This window comes from Somniosus microcephalus, chromosome 9 (genome assembly GCF_052327205.1).
Source record: "Somniosus microcephalus isolate GS21.2 chromosome 9, FLI_Smic_1.0, whole genome shotgun sequence".
NCBI classification, from domain to species: Eukaryota; Metazoa; Chordata; class Chondrichthyes; order Squaliformes; family Somniosidae; genus Somniosus; species Somniosus microcephalus.
The window spans coordinates 16,147,005-16,170,198 of NC_140995.1; the positions used below are offsets into that span (position 1 = coordinate 16,147,005).

General features: G+C 43.0%; 1 protein-coding gene across 4 annotated transcripts in view; it reads left to right on the forward strand.

Moving 5' to 3' along the window:
- eipr1 (EARP complex and GARP complex interacting protein 1) overlaps positions 1 to 23,194 on the forward strand; it is a 94,222-nt gene that overhangs the window by 47,982 nt on the left and 23,046 nt on the right. For all 4 annotated transcript variants that reach the window (XM_085996408.1, XM_085996407.1, XM_085996409.1 and 1 more), the window contains 2 exons: positions 4,327 to 4,426; positions 8,471 to 8,607. In XM_085996408.1, the coding sequence (XP_085852534.1) occupies positions 4,327 to 4,426; positions 8,471 to 8,607 (237 nt within the window). The remainder of the gene's footprint in view (positions 1 to 4,326; positions 4,427 to 8,470; positions 8,608 to 23,194) is intronic.

Below are 23,194 nucleotides of genomic sequence, written 5' to 3' on the forward strand. Positions count from 1 at the left end.
CGGCCCCAAAACAGCACTAAATCTTCAAATAAATTTTTTTTTAAATCACATTTTTAAAATAAACTATAAATTACATGAAATAACTATTTTAAACAATTTAAATTTTTGAAATTTTTTTTTTTCTCTAACAGGGCTAAAAATAAACTTACCTTGCTTTAAAGTATTTAAAAATAATAAACCTGTGGAAAAAATGTTTTGATTTTAATTAATTGACCACTTACCTTGTAAAAAGCAGGCCTTACGCCTGCTTTTTACATTTCTAACTTCTGGAGACTTCCCTTCCTGGGAAAACCTGTATATAAAAAAAAAAACGGAAGTTCGATGCACACGCACAGCCTCTCCCGTGCATGCGTTCGACCTCCGAACCCCTTCGTTCAGGGGAACAGAAGTGCTGGTTTCCCACGCATGCGCAGTGCATGCAGGAAACCGGCACTTCCATTGGGCCTACGGGTGAGTACCCCGTGCGTACTCACCCGTGGAGACCCGAATTTCTGGGCCTATATATTTTGTGTGAAAATGATAGACCGCTGATTACACAGTTGTAACTTTACTTTTGTGTTTAAATTTCTGAACGTGCATTAAGGTCAGAGAGACAGTATTTTTCCTCATTGTAATTGAATTTAGTTTTCAAAAAGCAACCTCTAATTATCTCAATTGATTATTGCTTATGTTAACTGTTTACATTTTTTAAAACTTTCTCATTACTAACAACAATCAGATATAGAAACCGAAAGTGAGCGACACACGCACATTCTTCATTTAATGTTTTCTTTGAATAAAAAGCAAGCAAATTGAGTTTTGAAAGCTCTAATTACAACCAGTGTTTTGTTGATGGTGTGTAATTAGAATGTTTACATTGCCTTATGGGTGTGAGAGAGACCGATGCAGAGAGATACACATTCAGGAACCAATCACAAAACAGCAAATTCAATCTTTACAGCGATCCCTTAAAAAGTCACAAACATTGCTGCTGCACATGGGATCCAGGACCCCCGCTCCAGTTCCAACAAGCCCCAGGACCATTTCCCAGTTCTACCAAAACACAGGACTGCTCCCAATTGTAGCTGAACTCCATTTCCCATCCCCAGCACTGCTACATACCAGATATCAACCTCCAGTTACTGCATCTTACATAACATATAGTTCTGTATTCTTAACTTGAAAATTGTAAGGGATAAAAATTAAATACATAGGTTTATGTATATTGCTTTACCTACTGGAATAATCTTAAAAAAAAAAAGACCACTTATTTACAGTTTTCACAGAATAATGGACAGAGTTATGAAATTCAGTTCCTGAAGCACCAATAAAAATCACAGAATACATTTTTAAAAGATTAGAATTTGACTTATTTAGTCACGGATATTATCCCCTACATGGAATAAACAGCCCCATCATAAAACAGTGACTCCTCTGACTTGCTGTGAGCACCACTACGGAAAATCTACTCGTATAATCTTTTTAAAAAAAAAAAGTAAAGCAGTAATTTTATGGTAAGCCTAGATTCCCAAATCACAGCTTGAGTCCTCATAAATGCATACTCAGTTGCCCGGCATGTCTATCTTTCTATTAGAATTCTATACTCGCTTCTGGATTTTTAAATTCTTGGATTGAATGTGAATGGTCCTTAGGAAATTTTTAAGTGCATCATAATTGTGCTTCAATTAAAATGGGTTTATCAGGGTTTAACTTATTGGGCATTTGGTCTCAGAAGAAGTTGTGTTCATTTCAAATAATAAGCTCACAATTACAGGGGCAGTGAGTTTGAACTTAGTCAAAAGTATCAACCAGATTTTAAAAAAAATCTTACTTGAAGTGAAGCTTTGTAATGTGTTGAATCATCATGTTAATATTCATGTCCTATGTCACTATTGCTCTTTCCATGACTTGTACCAGTTCTGATGATCTGATATGCCCTCTATGCTAGCAAAACAGAATAATTGTCTTTATCTCCTTTTTATCTCTGTCTTTTTGGCCTCTTCCTCCCACCCACTTTTCACAAAGCTTAGAGGGTAGAGACCCCGTACCAAAATTCAGTAATCGACATCCAGGAAGTGCATGAGAATGTGCTGGGGTAAATTTACCCTCCAAATTTGTCTTTTCTAGTTGAGAAGTGCAAAGCTTCCATGCGCCAATGTTTGCCTGGTGCCCCAGTTCAAGACTTGGGACTCACTGTCTGGAGAGCTGGGACATCACACCGTGCCGTACCCTTGTAATGCAGCAAATTAATACACAACAGGACTGAACTGCTAAGGAGAACTCCCTTTTCTACACTTCCACCCAGCCTTTGACTCATTAGCTGCGATTTTGCTGACCTCGGAAGCTCCGTGGCGGGTCCCGACCCCGCTGCGTGAAATGAATTTCCCTTGATTGGGCTTGTTAAGTCCGCCCAGCGCGTTTCTCGGCCAATTAGAGGAAGCGGGTCTGATGACGTCATCAACTGGTTTCTTTAATTGATTTTGACATTTATGCTGTCACTGTTCTACAGCATTGCGGTGCTGCAAACACTGACAATGACTGCACACCTAGGCACTCCCATGACTTCCCTCCATATGCTTATAGAGGGAGTCACAGCACGCAGGGAGGTCCTCTTCCCTTCCCATGGGCGGAAGAGGCCTCCACAGGAGATCAGCACAGCCTGGTTGCACATTGCTGAGGAGGGCACCAGCAGGGATGTGGTCAGGAGGGCCTGGGTGCAGTGCTGCAAACGTTTCAATGATCTCAGTAGATCACGAAACGTTAGTACAAAGCTACACTCCGCCTCATCCTGCTGTGCCTCTCATCACATCCCCATCATTCTGCCTTCCCTACCCTACTCCTGCACATCCTTACTCGCACCAACTTACCCCTCTCTATCTATATTATCACTTCCCCATCTCACAGTTGCCCTCATCCTAGTGCAATCATACCAACTAACAACACACGGGGAAGGCACGTGGGTGTTTTATGCAATGTTCATGTAAAGTTTCTGTTACTGTGGTGTTAAACATTGAAAGCTTTATTTTCAACACTTTGCCTTCTTGGACAGATTTGTGTGCACCTTTGGAAGTGGCTCAGTGAATTACAGTAAATGGTGAGAAATAACGGTACCGCTGCAATGGTGATGAGTGTGAAAGGAATGGCTTGGGCATTGTAGGGATGCTTTATGGTGTTGGTGTGGGGTGGTGCCAACATGGCACATCATGTGGCAACCAGTGAAGTAAATCTGGCCACGGTGAGGCCATCCCTAGCTTCCCGGGCAGCAATGCGGTCGGGTGCTGATGCCCTGCGTCCTGTGCAGCATCAGTTGATTATGGAGAAGGTTGGTGGTGGTGTTTGTGCTGCTGGTGTTGGAGCTGATCGTGGTGGGACCAAGGTGAGAGTGTATAAAGGGCACCCATGCTGATGGAGTAGATGGCAGGTGAAGTAGAGATGACAAGCGATCTGTCAATGGTGAGAGAGGTAATGAGGTCAGACTGGATGGAGACTTGCGTAGAGACTTGCAGCATGGTGAATCTGTTGTGGAAATGCAGTGAGGAAGCGCTTGTGGCTGAGGGAAGATCTCTCTGTAAGGTGGGAGCTTTTACTGTACAAGAAACTTTCTGGTATCCGGCACGGACGGGACCGACGTGGTGCCGGTTCATCAAAAATTCCGGATAACCGAACGCTATAGTAAAAGATACGGAGCTCAGAGCTCTGTATAAAGCAACAAACCCTGTTGCAACAGCTTCAGAACAATCGGCACAAGTTGCAAGTGTCTCTGTAGCTTAGCAACAGCTGCAGCTACACCCTTGCACAGCAACAAATGGAGTAAAAAAAGTAATAAGTTACCTGAACCTACTCCTGAATTTTGCCGGTTAACCGACATTTCCGGTTATTTAGGGGCCGGTTAATCGAAAGTTTCCTGTACATTTGAAGCTGTCAACTCGGCAGCTGATTCAATGGCCACTGAACTCCCGCCTCAGCTTGACAGACATGGTTCACGACCAGCGTGGACCTTGTGGGTGAGCTGTCAAATGCAAAAAGTAAGCTGAAAATCATTCTTAAGTGGCTGTAAACAAGTCACTAATTACATGAATTGGGTCGCCCGCCGCTGCCTTTTGGGTCTGCTCACCGCTGACAGACGGCGGGTTGACAGTGGGTTCCTGACCCGCTGTCAAAAATATCAAATTTCCCACCCGACCCGACACCAATTCCGCCCGCTAACCCACCGGAAAATTCCAGCCATTGATATTCCAGTCTTGCAGGACAAAGGTTATTATTGCAGTGTGCTGTAAAACTGCATTGGTGAATCATACTTGTAACTTCATTTTGTTAAGATAGTTATTGATGAATTTTGCTCTGCAGTGTATTATGGGAGCCAATGGGAGATGGCAAAAAAGTAGCAACGCTGGCGGATAATCATGTTCTTCTTTGGGATTTACAAGAAAGCTCAAGCAAGGCAGTGGTAAGTAATTTTACAGTTTATCTTTGATAAAAATCTTATGTCTGCCTGCACTTTGTCAATTCCTTTTCCACTTTTCTGCTTGAACACAACCTTTGTAAACTTCTCACACAGTAATTACACCTTTCTGCCAGTGGGTATGCTGCAGTGCCACCACTGCCAATAAGATGTTATTATAGTATGACAAATTTACAGTGGCAGTTTCCATGATAAATGTAGACATAGGAAATTATACAATTACAATATAAAAATAAGGACAGAATGTATGGAGGTTAAATTGGGCTATGTACAGGTCGTTTCTCAGGCAGTATGTGGCCTCCTAAGGCGCCAAAAAGGCTCGCACGAAGCGAGCACACACTTCCGACCGGAAGTGCGTACCCCACCATATTGGGTAAGGACAAACAAGAGGCGTTCTATACCCACACCTGAAGCAGGCGTTATGCAAAGAAGGGGCCGAATGTCTGCTTCAGGTCTCTGCTGGCCGCCTTGGAGAAAACCAACCCTAAACATCGTATAAGTAAAAAAAAAAGCTAAGTACTTACCATAATTGTTCCCAGTCCCGAGATCCCTCCCATACAGGCCCTGGCCCCGAACCCCCGATCTATCTCACCTCAGCCCCAACCTCCAGGCCCCCGATCCCCCTCCTGCAACCTCCAGGTCCCCCTACCATCGATCCCTTCCCTCCCTCCGCCCCCGACTCTTGAGGCCTTCTTTGAGGCCCTGATCCTCCCCCACCCCGACTCTTGATTTCAGTCTCCACAGCACACCTGATTTCTCCCCCCCCCCCCCCCCCATCTTCTCCACCCTCGCAATCCATATCGACCACTTGCCTATGAGGCCTCCTATTGCAACACCGTCTTCATTATGATGAGGTCCGAGGCCCAATATCTGGGCTCCTCAGGCCTCACCATTTGTGCGCGGGTAGTTAGGAGGCCAGAGAGATTGGGAAGCAACGGGTGATCTGGAGTGTCGGGGGGGTGGTGGGGGAAAGTGCAGAGCAGCGGTGGCCCATGTTCTTTAAATGTGGTGTAAGGTGGAGCACTCCTGCTTCTCTTGGATCCATATTCAGGTAAATATATTTCAAAAACTTACCTTGTAGTTGCAGGTCTGGTTTTCCATTGCTGCCTGACTCGGGGCAAACCAATCTTATACTGGGGGCCTCAAACAGGCATTGGATCCCTGATTTGCATATGCAATGGGCCTAACGCATGTCCCAAAATTTTTGTTTCCCAATATTGCAGGTGGCTCACTTCTGGCCGGAAATGTGCGCGTGCTTCCTGCCCACCATATTGAGGGCTTAGTAGGCCAGTTAATTCCAGAAAAATGGGCACTGTACAACTGAAATTATAGGCCCTTAATTTTTCCTATTATTAATTCATATGTCTATATTTATAATGGAAATTGCCTATGTAAACTTATGTTATAATTATCAGTACAAATGTATATCCTTTTAGTCTAGCTATTATGGTCAGGAAAAAATACTTATCCAGTGACATTTTTGTGAAGCTACTTGTTAAGGTCGACAGGCAAAGCAGCTATATTCTCATGTAATATTGATGTGTTTCCAGTTTTCACAGCACACTCAAACAGTGACAACTATGTCTCCCAAATTATAATTACTTTTATTACAGTGGGTATCCTTTAGCTGGTGGAATCCCCCTCAGCTCTATCCAAGAAAAAAAGTTAATGTTCTCTCTAAGTCTACCACAGGTTAGTCTATGAATCTTGTCCAAATTTATCCATCCTGTTCAAATTTATTAATCTATCCACCAAGTGGCCCAAAATTTTTGTTTGCTACCCTTAACACAATACGGAGAGATCTAAACGTTCCTACAAACCTTAACACTAGCTGCAGTAGCTGTGTTAGTAAGTCATAATTACTTATCCGGATTTCAGAATCATAGAATCTCACAGCACAGAAGGAGGCCTTTCGGCCCATCGTGCTTGTGCTGGCTCTTTGAAAAAGCTATACAATTAGTCCCACTCCCCTGCTCTTTCTCCATAGCCCTACAATTTTTTTTCCTTTTCAAGTATTTATCCAATTCCCTTTTGAAAGTTATTATTGAATCTGTTTCCATCAACCTTTCAGGCAGTGCATTCCAGATCATCATAACTTGCTGTGTAAAAAAAAAAAAAAAATCATCTCATCTGCCCTTTGGTTCTTTTGCCAATTACCTTGAACCTGTCCTCTGGTTAATGACCCTTCTGCCATTGGAAACAGTTTCTCCCTTGTACTCTATTAAAACCTGTCTCAATTTTGAACACCTCTATTAAATCTCCCCATAACCATCTCTGCTCTGAAGAGTGCAATCTAAGCTTCTCTTGTCTCTCCACATAACTGAAGTCCCTCATCACTGGTCCGTAAGGGTGACCCCGAGCTTCCGGTCGCCTGTCATTTTAATTCACCGCTCCATTCCCACTCGGACCTCACCGTCCTTGGCCTCTTGTATTGTTCCACGGAAGCTCAACGTAAACTTGAGGAACAGCACCTCATCTTCCGATTAGGCACTCTGCAGCCTTCCGGACTCAATATCGAGTTCAACAATTTCAGATCATAACCTCGGCCCCTATTACACATTTTTTCTTGTAATTTTTCCACTCCTTTCCCCCCCCCCCCTTTCCTTTTGTTTCTCTCTCACACCTGGCAGCTATCTCTTGCCCTACCAGTACACTTTACACCTAATCTCAGCCTATTACCATCTCGTCTAGCTTCTAATCTCTTTTACTTCTTTTGTTTCTTTTATTCTTTTGTCCGATCGCAGCCCTGCCTTCGATCTCGTTTCTTTTCTTTCCAGTTTTGAAGAAGGGTTCGACCCGAAACGTCAACTCAAATTTCTCTCCACGGATGTTGCCTGACCTGCTGAGTTTTTCCAGCATTTTCTGTTGTTATTTCGGATTTCCAGCATCTGCAGTATTTTGCTATCGTACCACTCTAGTAAATCTCTGCTGCACCAGAATCTATTAATAAAATTGTTAAAATGCTGGAAGGATTTCTCACTGAAGGATTAAATCTCAAGGTTCTCAAGATTCCTGATCATCTTTACTGCATACTGGCCAACTTGCTCGGCAGTATTTGCGGTAAATCAGTGGTTGAGTTCGAACTTCACTGAAAGTGTACAGCTACAAAAGTGAGGAGTTGGGAGTGGGAAGATGAAAAGCTGAAAAAAGAATACAAGGAGCAAAAATAAATAGAAAGTTTGTGGTGCTTTCCAGCAGATGTAGATTTGTATAATACTTCAAAAGAAACTTAAGCCTGTGGTTAAATGAGTCCAGCCTTGCATCACTCATCTTTCTCTATTATTTTGCTGGGTTATTTTAGGCTGCAGGAGCATGACAATAAAGATGATTGTTAATTCTGTACATATGAAGTCCAAACAATTATAAAAAATAAAAAAAACAATTTTACAAGCAAATAATGCCCAATTGATAATTTAACAGTTTTTAACCAGCACAGAAAGTTGCTGATTTTGTGCATGCCGTTACTTACGGAGCATTGCAGTTAGGTAACGACATCGTAAAATCATTTTAATGAATTGTAACCAGCATAGTATCATGGTCAAGAACGGGAACGAGGGTCATAAATAACTTAATTGGATTCAGGAGCTTCACAAAAAATCAGCATAATGATTGTGGAGTCTGTGAAGTAAATTGATATGCTGTTATACCTGTTTTATACCACCATAGAATTATATTTGCATAATACATTGAGAGTTTATAGCGGTAGCAGTAGGGGCAGCAACAATAAAATGCTGCTTGCTGTGAATCCTGGTAAAAGCCTGGTAACTTAAATGTTTTTGCAACATAAGACCCTGGGCCAGTATGCAGACAAAATGTTTTTCACTCCTGTTATTTGTTAGGACTGAACACATCAAAGACTGAAACTTTTGTGTGTTGAGGATTGTCATAATGACCCTTGTTGATGGGTTGACAAGAAACACAGTGTAGAATTGTTGTTTATAGATTCCTAGATATTTAGTTCATTTACCCGGTTCTTGAATTGTCAGTCTTCCTCTTACCGTTCCTATTTGTTTGTGCAATGTATTTTAGCTCTCAAATTCTGCAACTTTAGAAGGAAAAGGTCAGTTGAAGTTTACTTCTGGACGATGGAGTCCTCACCACAACTGCACACAACTTGCCACAGCTAATGACACAGTTATTCGAGGCTGGGACACTAGGACCATGAGGTAGGCAGAAAATGGCTTGCGTTCTGTAGTTCCACGTAGTTGCTGTATATTGAATGCATAATCTGAAAATGCTTGACATTTGAAACGTATTAAAATCCAGCCTGTGAAATGACCACCTTTAGGCATGTTTTTAGTTAGTCTTTATAGCTGAGCAGTCTCTTTTGTAATTGTCATTAGCAATTTTGGGATCATTGTAGATGAGTAATGTTTCTGTTCAGGTGGCCTTTAAGGCTGGTTTTACTGTACGGACAAATGTCTTATTCAGTGGTTAAAGGGGAATTTCTTAATGGGTACTCCGTCGACCCGATTGTGTAATTTTGGTCCCACCTCTGCAATATTTGACTCCGCCAACAATCTTTGCTCCCTGCCCCTGAAACTTTTAGGATTCCATAAGTACTTAGTCACAGTCACATAATAAGGTCAAAAAGTGCTTTATACATTTTTCAGGAAATCAAACAAGTTTGTGTCTATTGCAGTGCAGGTTTACGAAAACATGACCTGACCTAGCACCAACTTTACTCCGACTGCACCTCGCTGGACAACAAACTGCATCCATCCCATCCACCAAATTCCCATGCTAGGTCCCTCCTTATTCATTTCATACATGACAACAGTGACTACACTTCAAAAGTACTTGATTGGCCGAAAAGGCTTTGGGATGTCCTGACACGCTATATAAATACAAGTTCTTTCTTTCAAAGGGTCTCATGCCAAGTCTCAGCTGGGATCAGTTCCACTGAGGTATTTCCGGGGCATAAAAAGAGGAATTTCTCAAGGAACCCCTAATGTAGGGATAGCAGGCAGAATTTAAAGATCCGGTTACGCCCACAGTCACTCTACCGATAGAATATTGATGAACGTTAGAACCCTTCAGTGTAGGGGGAAAATAGATATTTCACTACAAGTGTAAATTTAAAAAATGCACTACATATATATAGAAATACTGTATACAAATTGCATAATATATTCTGTAGACAAATTATATAAAATGCTAAGTTATATAATACATTTTAATATACACACTTTAATCCATTTTGCATTCATTTATTTTAATGGACATTCCCTTTATTCCTAAAGGTCTAAAGTTATGAAGACATTTTTCTAAGCACTGTAGTCTAATATTTCAATTAATTAATTTATAATATAATTAATTAATTAATAGAACAAAAACAACAACTTGTATTTATATAGCACCTTTAAAGTAGTAAGACATCCCAAGGTGCTGCACAAGAGTATTGAAGGACAAAAAATTTGAGACAGCTCCACATAAGGATAAATTAGGGCAGGTGACCAAAAGCTTGGTCAAATAGGTAGGTTTTAAGGAGCGTCTTAAAGGAGGAAAGAGAGGTAGTGAGGTGGACAGGTTTAGGCAGGGAATTCCAGAGCTTGGAGCCTAGGCAACAGAAGGCACGGCCACCAAGGGTTGAGTGATTATAATCAGGGATCCTCAAGAGAGCAGAATTAGAGGAGCGCAGATATCTTGGGGGGGTTGGGGGCTGAAGGAGATTACAGAGATAGGGAGGGGCGAGGCCATGGAGGGATTTGAAAACAAGGATGAGAATTTTGAAATCAAGGCGCTGCTTAACCGGGAGCCAATGTAGGCGCACAGGGGTGATGGGCAAACGGGACTTGGTGCGAGTTAGGACACGGGCAGCCGAGTTTTGGATGACCTCAAGTTTACGTAGGGTGGAATGTGGGAGGCCAGCCAGGAGTGTGTTGGAATAGTCAAGTCTAGGGGTAACAAAGGCATGGATGAGGGTTTCAGCAGCGGATGAGCTGAGGCAAGGGCGGAGACAGGCGATGTTACGGAGGTGGAAATAGGCGATCTTTGTTATGCTGCGGATGTGTGGTCGGAAGCTCATTTCGAGGTTAAATATGACACCAAGGTTGCGAACAGTGTGGTTCAGCCTCAGACAGATGTTAGGGAGGGGATGGAGTCAGTGGCTAGAGAACGGAGTTTGTGGCAGGGACCGAAAACAATGGCTTCGGTTTTCCCAATATTTAATTGGAGAAAATTTTTGCTCATCCAGGACTGTATGTCGGACAAGCAGTCTGACAATTTAGACACCGTGGAGGGGTCGAGAGGTGTGGTGGTGAGGCAGAGCTGGGTGTCGTCAGCGTGCATGTGGAAACTGACGCTGTGTTTTCGGATGATGTCGCCATGGTGCAACATGTAGATGAGAAATAGGAGGGGCCAAGGATAGATCCTTGGGGGACACCAGAGGTAACGATGGGGGAGCAGGAAGAGAAGCCGTTGTAGGTGATTCTATGGTTACGATTAAATAGATAAGAATGGAACCAGGTGAGTGCAGTCCCACCCAGCTGGACGATGGTGGAGAGGCGTTGGAGAAGGATGGAGTGGTCAACCGTGTCAAAGGCTGCAGACAAGTCAAGAAGGACGAGGAGGGATAGTTTACCTTTATCACAGTCACAAAGGATGTCATTTGTGAATTCTATCTATTTTACATTTAACTTTTTAAGCAACATTTACTTCCAACAGTGGTTAAAATATTCCATCACAATAACCCATTCTGTGTCACATAGTACAGTATAGTGATCCTGTACTTAAAAAAAAAAGAGTATTCTCTGACTTACTGTGAGCAACACAATGGCACATCCACTAGTTTGCACAATTTCTTTTGGTTATGTACTGTGAAATGCATGAGGCTTACAAATATTTTCTTTTCATTGGCAATCGATGCCTTTGATATTGAACAGCGTGATTTGCTATGGCTTAGTGGTGAGGGGTGTCAGCAGCAGTATGGCCTGCGTAATAAGAGGGAATTAGCGGCAGTAGCAAAGACGAGGGAAGGAGGTGAGTCATCATGGCTGATGTAATTGAAATATATCAGCCTTGTAACAAAGCCCCATTGCCCCGGTGAATCCATCTAGCATAGAGCCTCCCCCCATAAAATACACACTCTGCTTCAACAAAATAAAACTGCTTCCTGATATAAATTCGCACTGAGCCCAACCCTAGCCTCAAAATTAGTCCAATGCTAACTTTAACAATCTGACCAAGTGTATCCCTGAGCCCAATGTTTTTTTTTTAAAGTATATTTAACTGGCACTAATATACCACTAACACTGCCAGGAACAGTGACAAAGTAAGAGGAAGGGGCAGCAAGACAAAATGGGTTAGATGCAAGACAAAAATAAACTTACTTGGGCTAGTTTGGGGGCATGTGGCAGGACATCTGCAGTACCAGGCAGGAAAATGTTTTCTTATAAGATCCAACAGCCATTGAAAATAGCCAACTTTGGAACTCTTGCGAGAAGAACCTGTATTATAAGTTCCCAGTGAGATAAGAACCAGGACATAGTCCGAAACCATGCCAGCCCATTTTATGTATGACACCAAAATTGAAATATGCTGTCTTAAAATACAATAAGTTAAGCTAATCTTTCCTCACCTTTTGTGATTCATAATGTGACAAAAACATAATAATTGGTTATTCATCACATGGCTGTTGTTAGGACTTTGCTGGCACAGAATAACCACTGTTATTATCTACAGCCACCGCACTTTAAAAGTAATTCATTGTGTGAGAAGTTTCAGTATGATAAATGTACATGTTATCATTATTATGATAAATCAGTGGCAAAAGTGATTATGACATGCTTAGCAAGGTCTTGTTTCCGATTTAGGAAAATCCTGGAGAATGGCAAGGTTTGTGGAATTCACAATTTAAATACTTCAAATGCTGAAATGCAATTTGAGATTTTAAAATACATAATCACTTCAGATGATAACATTTTAAACTACAGTTTTAGGAGCATACACAATTCAGTAGCTTTCCACAATTCACAGTATTTTCAGTGTAAACTAGACAGCCCACTGACCATTTGAAATGCTCCAGAAAAGTACATTCAAAGGGTATAATAATCGTATTGTGGAAAGAAAAGTCCCTCATTCAATTATTCTATTGCCGGTAAAGTAATAAGTTGCATTTGTGCTGTACAGCAACTCTCTTTGACTACTCTTACAACTTTCAAATGTATACTTCTAGTCCTGAAACAAAAATAAAACATTTGTAACAGGAATCCCAAATCTGTATGAAATAATATATTGGGGGCATTGAATACAAAGGCAAGGAAGTGATGTTCAGTTAGTGCACGACATTGGCTATGTAAGGTAAAGAGTATTGTGGACAGTTCTAGGCACCCCGTTATAGGAAGGGTATTAAGAGTAATGAAAATAGTGCAACAAATACTCAGTCAGATGATACCAGGAGTAGGAATTCGTAGTTGTGAAGATTTTTTTTTTTAATGGGGCGTTTTTACTGTAACAGTAGATTAAGTGGAACCTTATACAGTAGAGGTTTTCAAAATAATGAAAGCTTGCGAGATGGGAGATAGTGAGAAACAAATCTGCTAGTTGGTGAATCAGTAACAAGGGGACATAAACCCAGAATTCCTGTTGGAAGAATGAAGGGGAACTTCTATTTTGTTTTCATAGAATCATCATAGAAATATACGGCACAGAAGAAGGCTATTCGGCCCATTGTGTCGGTGCCAGCCGAAAAGGAGCTATCTATCTTAATCCCACTTTCCAGCTCTTGGCCCGTAGCCTTGTAGGTTACGGCACTTCAGGAGCATTTCCAAGTACTTTTTAAAGGTGATGAGGGTTTCTGCCTCTACCACCCTTTCAGGCAGTGAGTTCCAGACCCTCACCACCCTCTGGGTGAAAATGTTTTCCTCAACTCTCCCCTAATCCTTCTACCAATTACTTTAAATCTATGCCCCCTGGTTATTGACGTCTCTGCTAAGGGAAATAGGTCCTTCCTATCCACTCTATCTAGGCCCCTTCATAATTTTATACACTTCAATTAGATCTCCCCTCAGCCTCCTCTGTACCAAAGAAAACAACCCCAGCCTATCCAATCTTTCCTCACAGCTAAAATTCTCCAGTCCTGGCAACATCTTCGTAAATCTCCTCTGCACCCTCTCTAGTGCAATCACATCTTTCCTGTAATGTGGTGACCAGAACTGCATGCAGTGGCCTAACTAGTGTTTTATACATTTCAAGCATAATCTCCCTGCTCTTATATTCTGTGCCTCGGCTAATAAAGGAAAATATCCCGTATACCTTCTTAACCACCTATGTTTCTATGACTTCATCCTAGGGTCTTAAAAGAAGTGGCTAGTGAGATCGTTGATGCGTTGGTTTTAATTTTCCAAAATTCCCTAGATTCGGGGAAGGTTCCATTAGATTGGAAAATAGCGAATGTACTCCTTTATTCAAAAAGGGAGGGAGACAGAAAGCAGGAAACTACAGGCCAGTTAGCTTAACATCTGTCAGAGGGAAGATGTTAGAAGCTATTATTAAAGACATTATAGCAGGGCACTTAGATAAGTTCAAAGTAATCAGGCAGAGTCAACATGGTTTTGTGCAAGGGAAATCCTGTTTAACCAATTTATTGGAGTTCTTTGAGGAAGTAACATGTGCTGTGGATAAAGGGGAACCGGTGGATGTACTGTACTTAGATTTCCAGAAAGCATTTGATAAGGTGCCACATCAAAGGTTATTGTGGAAAATAAAAGCTCATGGTGGAGGGGGTAACATTGGCATGGATAGAAGATTGGCTAGCTAGCAGGAAACCGAGTAGGCATAAATGGGTCATTTTCTGATTGGCAAGATGTAACGAGTGTTGTGCCACATGGATCAGTGCTGGGGCTCAACTTTTTACAATTTATATAAATGACTTGGATGAAGGGTCCGAAGGTATGGTTGCTAAATTTGCTGATGACACAAAGATAGGTAGGAAAGTAAATTGTGAAGAGGACATAAGGAGGCTACAAAGGGATATAGATAGGTTAAGTGAATGGGCAAAGATCTGGCAAATGGAGTATAATGTGGGAAAATGTGAAGTTGTCCATTTTGGCAGGAAGAATAAAAAGAAGCATAATATCTAAATGGTGAGAAATTGCAGAGCTCTGAGATGCAGAGGGATCTGGGTCTCCTAATGCATGAATCGCAAAAGTTTACTATACAGGTACAGCAAGTAATTAGGAAAGCTAATAGAATGTTATCAATTATTGCGAGGGGAATTGAATACAAAAGTAGGGAGGTTATGCTTCAGTTATACAGGGTATTGGTGAGACCACATCTGGAGTACTTTGTACAGTATTGGTCTCCTTATTTAAGGAAGGATGTAAATGCGTTGGAGGCAGTTCAGAGAAGGTTTACTAGACTAATACCTGGAATGGGCGGGTTGTCTTATGAGGAAAGGTTGGACAGGCTGGGCTTGTATCCGCTGGAGTTTAGAAGAGTAAGAGGTGACTTGATTGAAACATATAAGATCCTGACTGGTCTAGACAGGATGGATGTGGAGAGAACGTTTCCTCTTGTGGGAGAATCTAGAACTAGGGTTCACTGTTTAAAAATAAGGAGTCGCCCATTTAAGACAGGGATGAGAACTTTTTTCTCAGAGGGTCGTGAGCCTTTGGAACTCTCTTCCTCAGAGGGTGGTGGAAGCAGAATCTTTAAATATTTTTAAGGCAGAGGTAGATAGATTCTTGGTAAGCAAGGGGGTGAAAAGTTATCGGGGGTAGGCAGGAATGTGGAGTAATCGGATCAGCCATGATCTTATTGAATGGCGGAACAGGCTCGAAGGGCCGAGTGGCCTACTCCTGCTCCTAATTCGTATGTTATCTACCTGTCCTGCTACCTTCAGGGATCTGTGGACATGCACTCCAAGGTCTCTCTGTTCCTCTGCACTTCTCAGTATCCTACCATTTATTGTGTATTCCCTTGTGTTGTTAGCCCTCCCCAAATGCATTACCTCACACTTCTCTGGATTGAATTCCATTTGCCACTGTTCTGCCCACCAGACCAGTCCATTGATATCTTCCTGCTACAGCAGCCTACAGCTTTGTTCCTCACTATCAACCACATGGCCAATTTTTGTATCATCTGCAAACTTTTGATCATGCCCCCTACTTTAAAGTCTGAATCATTGATCTGAATTCTCTACCACAGAAGGCTGTTGAGGCCAATTCACTAAATATATTCAAGAAGGAGTTAGATATATTTCTTAAGGCTAAAGGGATCAAGGGATATGGGGAGAAAGCAGGGACAGGGTACTGAATTTGGATGATCAGCCATGATCTCATTAAATGGCGGAACAGGCTCGAGGGGCGGAACGGCCTGCTCCTGCTCCTATCTTCTATGTTTCTATACCACAAAAAGCAAGGGACCCAGTACTGAGCCCTGCTGATCCCCACTGGAAACAGCCTTCCAGTCACAAAAACACCCGTCGACCATTACCCTTTTTGCTTCCTGCCACTGAGCCAATTTTGGATCCAACTTGCCACTTTCCCTTGGATCCCATGGGCTTTTACTTTTCTGACCAGTCTGCCATATGGGACCTTGTCAAAAGCCTTGCAAAAATTCATGTAGACTACATCAAACGTGCTACCCTCATCGACCCTCCTTGTTACCTCCTCACAAAATTCAATCAAGTTAGTCAGACACGACCTTCCCTTAACAAATCCATGCTGACTGTCCTTCATTAATCCGTACCTTTCTAAATGAAGATTTATCCTGTCCCTCAGAAATGTTTCCAATAATTTGCCCACCAGTGAGGTTAGGCTTTCTGGCCTGTAATTACTCGGTCTATCCCTTTCTCCCTTTTTAAACAACGGTACAACATTAGCAGTCCTCCGGCACCACATCTGTAGCCACAGAGGATTGGAAAATGATGGTCAGAGCCTCCGCTATTTCCCCCCCTTGCTGCTCTTAACAGCCTGGGATACTTTTCAGCTGGGCTTGGTGATTTATCTACCTTCAAAGATGCTAAACCCCTTAATATTTCCCCTTGTTTTCCACAAACCGAGTTATTAGAACGTGGAATGCTTTACTATAAACATCCCATTTAAAAGGAAATCGGATAAGTGTTTGAAAATGAAACGAGAAAAGGATACGGGAAAGAGCAGGGAAATAGGATTAGGGTTCGTTGACTGCAGTTGAAGTGCGAGCAGCAGCAGAAGCATAATGGGCCAAGTGGCTTTCTTCAGTGCTCTAAATTCTATGATCTTATAATTTCAGAATTCTAATATTAGCAAAATTAGCTGAATAAAATTAAGAATTCTAAGCTAGTTACATTTCTGTGGTGTGAACTGCTACAGTGCAGATGAATGCTAGTTTATTGAAAAAGTTGGATGTCTTTGCCTTTTTCTTTGAGAAACAGGACTCCATTTGTTTACCACTGTTAACCACTAGTCTTGCATCATCATTTGATACATCCTGTGACTTTGGCCACTGAATGAATTTTGGAGTTAATAAGCCATTAGCTTATTCTGCAGATTAGTCTTCCGAGAGTTATTTGCAATTCTCTTATATCTGCAAGTTGTGCTGCAGATGTTGATGCCAATACAAACCATTGTTTGTTTCTTTCTCATAAGCAACTTTTATTGCTGGGTTGGACTATCAATGATTATTGTAAAAGGTTACAGGATGTTGGTCTAAACCTCAGTAGATAGCTCAGTCTGGCCTCAAAGGATGTGTTTTGACAACAGAACAGTCACCTTGGTTGAATACGTGATTAAAAGAGACAGAGAAGTATATTTTTCTACTATACTTTATGTTAAGGGTAATGGTCACAGTCTTCTTAGTCCCTCGGAACCGAGGATGACTTGCTGCCACACTAAAAATGAGTTCTCAGGTGACTGATGAGTCCAATGCAGGACCTACAGTCTCTGTCACAGGTGGGCAGCCGGTGTTGAAGGGGCGGGTGGGTGGGGTGCTTGGGTTGACTTGCGCTGTTTGCGCTTGGCTCCGCTTGCTCCCGGCGAAGAGACTCGAGGGGCAGGATTTTCATTGGGCCGTGGAGGCGGGATTGGAGCTGTGTGGGGGTTAAAATCCCGAAATCGGAGGGCACAAACCCATCCCGCCCCCAACCCGCCTCCATGCCAGTTTCAAAGGAGGCGGGTACCCGCCCCGCACTGGGACCTGTCTCCCTGAGGCGGGAAGGGGATTAGTGCCAATTAACTGCCTGTTAACAGGTATTTAACGGGCAGTTTTTAGCCTAATCCCTATTTTCATTGTTGAAATGTGGGATTCCCGACGGCTCCAAACCACGCCAAGTTAGCGAGGCGGGCCGTCGGGATGAAGGGCTTGGAGGGGTCGAGATGTCCGGTGTTCAGGTGAGTGATGGGTGCATGAGTGCAGAGGTAAGTGTGTTTGGTGTGTGTAAAGTGTTTAAAGAAGTTGTACTTACATTTACATACCTTTACAGCCTTCTTTCCTTCAGGTCTCGGGAGACCCTCATCTCACCGGCACAGAAAGCAGAATGGCTGCGAGCTGTCAAAAGTTCCAGCATTCAGCTTTCTGTTCCGGGGAGATCTCAATCATCCTGAGAGGAAGGAATTAACTTAGAATACAGATCGTCAGTGTTTGACAGCTTAGACAGCTGTCGAATGCTGATATTTCATCTGTCAAAAGGTCTTGACAGATGAAATATCAATCTGTGACGTCACCTGTTGCCGGGAGGCCCTTAATTGGCCTGCTGAGCCCGCTGGGCGGGCTCAACAAGGTCAATCAAGTCTAAATCGCGTGGGTTGGCTAGAACTCGATGCAGGCGGGACTACAACCCCGAAAGTTGTAGTCCCGCCTCCTACCCGACGACTCAATGAAAATCCAGCCCGAGGTGTTCGGCGCCTTCCCGGATGCTTCTCCTCCACTTTGTGCAGTCTTGGGCCAGGGATTCCCAGGTGTCGGTGGGGATGTTGCCCTTTTTCAAGGAGGCTTTGAGGGTGTTTTTGAAGCGTTTCCTCTGTCCACCTGGGGCTCTCTTGCCATGTCGGAGCTCCGAGTAGAGTGCTTGTTTTGAGAGTCTCGTATCGGGCATGCGGACAATGTGACCCGTCCATCGGAGCTGATCGAGCGTGGTCAAAGCTTTGATGCTGGGGATGTTGACCTGAGCGAGAACACTGGATGTTGGTGCGCCTATCCTGCCAATGGATTTGCAGGATCTTGCGGAGGCAGCATTGGTGGTACCTCTCCAGTGCTTTGAGGTGCCTGCTGTACATGGTCCATGTCTCTGAGGCATACAGGTGGGCGGGTATCACTGCTGCTCTGTAGACCATGAGCTTAGTGCCGGGTTTGAGGTCCTGGTCTTCAAACACTCTCTTCCTCAAGCAACCGAAGGTTGCACTAACACATTGAAGGCGGTGTTGGACCCCGTGCCATTCAAGGCATAATTTACTTGTACTACATATCAGCCCAAGGTGACATTTGCATTTTTTCTTTTGATCCAAGTCTTTTGAAATTCCTAAATTAAGACATTGTGTTGCGGTCACATTAGGTAAATCACATCTTTGTGTATATGGGAGGTAAATATGGGACATTCATCTTTTTCATTTGGAGGTTTGAAACTATTATTTTAATTAAACTTGACAAACTATTTGAGGCCATTAGTTCAAACATAATTGTAAAGAGTTATTAACTTTGGGATTTCAAAGCAAAAAGGGGGGAAAGCTATTTTTTTTTTCTTTGCTGTCTCTATGATGAATTCTAAATGACAGTTTATATTTTAAAGTCTGGGAAACTGCCATTTCTTCTCTGCAGAATTCTAAATGAGTTGGTGGGGTGATTTCTATGTGGGTAAAAACGATGCTGTGCATGTTGCATCCAAGGTAAAGCTTTTCAAAAATGCTTTGCAGCTAAATACACAGTTTAAAGATTGCAATTAGTTCCATATAATCAAAACACCGCTTTTTATTTTGATGCTGTCAACTATTAGCAACAAGTTTTTTTTTTTTTTTTAAAAAGGATTTATTTGTGTACCAGGAAAATTGTGATGCAAATAAAATTTAAGCCTGGTTTCAAAGGATTATGGTCTCTCCCAACAGCTACTTAAATCACATTTAATTTCTCCAGTTGTAATTTTACAAAATTAAAGACACTTCTGTTGGCAAGACCAAGGTTTGCATAACCTAGTGCTTGAAGTATACCATGAAAAATGAATCTTTCTTGGTCTCTGGTTATGGATTTGATAAAGAGAGAAGAGGTATTATACGCACGTTGCCATGGAGACTGTTCTGTGCAGGCATCTTAAAGAAGCAGTTTTATCCCTTTAGCACATACACATTCATCATTTCAACTGGGTGAAGGCTGCCTTATTTCAGTTACTGTTCTTGTGAAGGGAAGATGACTTGGGATTGAACTGCACTATCACTGGAGTCTCGAACAAAATAAATCAAACCTGCACCTGTCAACACCGCAAGTTTCAGTGGGATACATAAGAAATAGGAGCAGGAGTAGGCCAATCGGCCCCTCGAGCCTGCTCCGCCATTCAATAAGATCATGGCTGATCTGATCCTAACCGCCAATCCACTATCATAGAACCATCTCCTGAATCTAACAGAATTAGACACACGAAATAGGAGCAGGATCAGGCTACACGGCCCCTGGGCCCGCTCCGCTACCCACGGGGCCATGACCGATCCGAACCTAGACTCATGTCCTAATTCCCTTTACTTCTAGGAAACTGTCTATTTCTGTTTTAAATTTATGTAATGATGTAGCTTCTACAGCTTTTTGGGGCAGCATATTCCATGGACCTACCACCCTCTGAGTGAAGTAGTTCCTCCTCATCTCAGTTTTGAAAGAGCAGCCCCTTATTCTAAGACTATGCCCCCTAGTTCTAGTTTCACCCATCATGGGGAACATCTTCCCCGCATCCACCCGATCCAACCCCTTCACAATCTTACCACATGTCTTTGTAATACTGTGTTTTAGAACTCGAATGAAGAGTAACAAAATATTCAGGATTCAAGGCCTATTATAATCGTGTAGATTTTCCATTCATTGGACAGCAGCAGGTTAATACCAAAAATATGTAGATGTGGTATTCTCTGCAGTTTGGCATCATAGTTCTCACCTATCCACCTGAGGTTTTTTTTCAAGGAGGGGGTGGGGTGTGCCTTCCACTGATGTGATTATTGAAATGTCTGGTTGGAGTACTGTACCAAAAGGTAACCTGATTGCATTCTTGTCTGATGTAAGCGATGACTTGGGATTATTAGTAAAGACCAAGACCAAGAGCTAGATTTTCCTCTACTACCCCACCCCAAATCAGGCATGATAGTAATCATAATCATAATCAACTTTATTGTCATTGTTAGTGCAGTACAACGAAATGTAGGCTTGTGGCTCCCGAGAGTGTACATTTAGATTAAGACATTTAAACATTCAACATTCATTTGGCTTGTAATACATTAACATATAAACATTATAAAGTGCATTGGAAGATGTGCAGGCTTTAGAGTTTATTTGTGGAGTTCAGTAGGATGACAGCCCTGGGAAAGAAGCTGTTCCTAAATCTGGTCGTTCGGGTGCGAATGCATCTGTAGCGTCTCCCAGATGGCAGGGGGGCGAACAGACTGTGGCTGGGGTGGGTAGGGTCTTTGATGATGGTCAGTGACCTCCGTAAACAGCGTTTCTGGTTGATGTTCTCAACAGTGGGGAAAATGGGCAAAGCAGCCTGCCCCAACCTTCCCACCTCAGCATAGATTTCCCTCCCCTCCCCACCCCAGCCACCTGCCCCTTCCTCACCTGCCGCATAACAATACTGGAGGAGGGGCTGACTTCCCAGCCCATTTCCCTCCCATCTTCTCCTATTATTGCCATTCCCAGGAATGCCTGGATAAAGTGGTGCTAGGCCCCGGGGTAGTTTCAGTAAGGTCCCAGTGTTCGCTAATGGAGAGAGAAGGCATATTCGAAGTCTCCTCTACCTCTAATTTGTTCCCAGAGGCCTACACAGACCTCAGCTCCTTTCTTCTGCCCCTTTAAGGTACTTTGCCGCTTCTTTGGGTGCTGCAGCATTGGTCCTGCTGCAGCACTGCCAAATTATCCTCTTCTGTTGGCGCCTCTGATCCTGCTGCAGAAGTCCTACTCTGTCCCAAGCAGGAAAATCTAGCCCCTGCAGGCCTCTGACTGTTCTTTCCTTGGCACTAGTTGCAAATCTACAAACACGGTAAAATCTAGTCGCAGGTCAGAAATTCAGTCAACTTTTCCCCTTTTTAGACTTTGTGCAGTAGCCTTGAATGGCTAGTGTTTGAAGGAGACAGAAATCAGCCACAACACTCAAGTAGCGCGACACAGTCCAAAGCGAAACAATTCGCTTGATTGGAGCCCCTGCCACTGTGCTCAATATTCTTCCTTCCATCACTGGAGCATTGTGGCTGCAGTATGTACAATCTACAGGATGCATTGCAGAAAATCACCAAGGTTACTTTGACAGCATCTCCCTCCCTTGCACCCTCTACAGTTGAGAAGGACTAGAGCAGCAATGTCATGGGAACACCGTCACCTCCAAGTTCCCTTCGAAGTCACACACCAGCTTGACTTGGACATATATTGCTGTTCCTTCATCGTTGCTGGGTCAATAGCCAGGAATTCACTACCTAACACCATTGTGGGAGCTCCATCACCACTAGGACTGTAGAGGTTCAAGGAAAAGGACCACCACCACCTTCTCAGCAGCTAGAAGATGGTCATCTACATCCCGAGAACAAATAAAAAAAGATAAATAACTATATAATCTGTTTTGGTGGTATTGGTTGAGGGATGAATATTGGGCAGGGCACTGGGAGAGCTCTGTGCTTGTCTTCAAAAAAAAGTGCCACGGGATATTTTGCATCCTGGTCCTCGGCTATTTACAATCTATATTAATGACTTGGATGAAGGGACCAAGTGCAATGTATCCAAGTTTGCTGACAATACAAAGCTAGGTGGGAAAGTAAGCTGTGAGGAGGACACAAAGAGCCTGCAAAGGGATATAGACAGGTTAAGTGAGTGGGCAATAGGTGGCAGATGGCGTATAATGTGGGGAAATGTGAGGTTATTCAATTTGGTACGAAGAATAGAAAAACAGAATACAGGAAACTTTGTGCTATCCGGCACCGACGGGACCGAGCTGTTGCCGTTCCCTCAAAACTGCCGGACACTCCAGCGCTAATGTTGAAGCATACGGAGGTTTTCATCTCCGTATCTGACAACAAACACCGTTGCTTAGCAACAGCTTCTAAACAGCCGGCTGCAGCTGCAAGCGTCTCTAGCTGAAGCTGTTGCTATAGCTACAGACCTTGCAGTGCCTGACTGGGGGGGAAAAAAAAGCAACGAAAAGAAAAAAAACGGCTCCTGTTTTTTGCCGGTGGCTCGAGCTTGCCGGACATTTAGCCTCCGGATAACACAAAGTTTCCTGTACTTTTTAAATTGTGAGAAACTATTAAATGTTGATGTTTGAGTGATTTAGGTGTCCTTGTACAGGAAACACAGAGAGTTAGCATGCAGGTGCAGCAAGCAATTAGGAAGGCAGATGGCATGTTGGCCTTTATTGCAAGGGGGTTGGAGTACAAGAGTAAGGAAGCCTTACTACAATTGTACAGGGCCTTGGTGAGACCACACCTGGAGTACTGTGCACAGTTTTGGTCTCCTTATCTGAGGAAGGACATATTTTCCTTCCTGGCAATGCAGCGAACGTTCACTAGATTGATCCCTGGGATGAGGAAAAAAAGAAAGACTTGGATTTATATAGCGCCTTTCACGACCACTGGATGTCTCAAAGCGCTTTACAGCCAA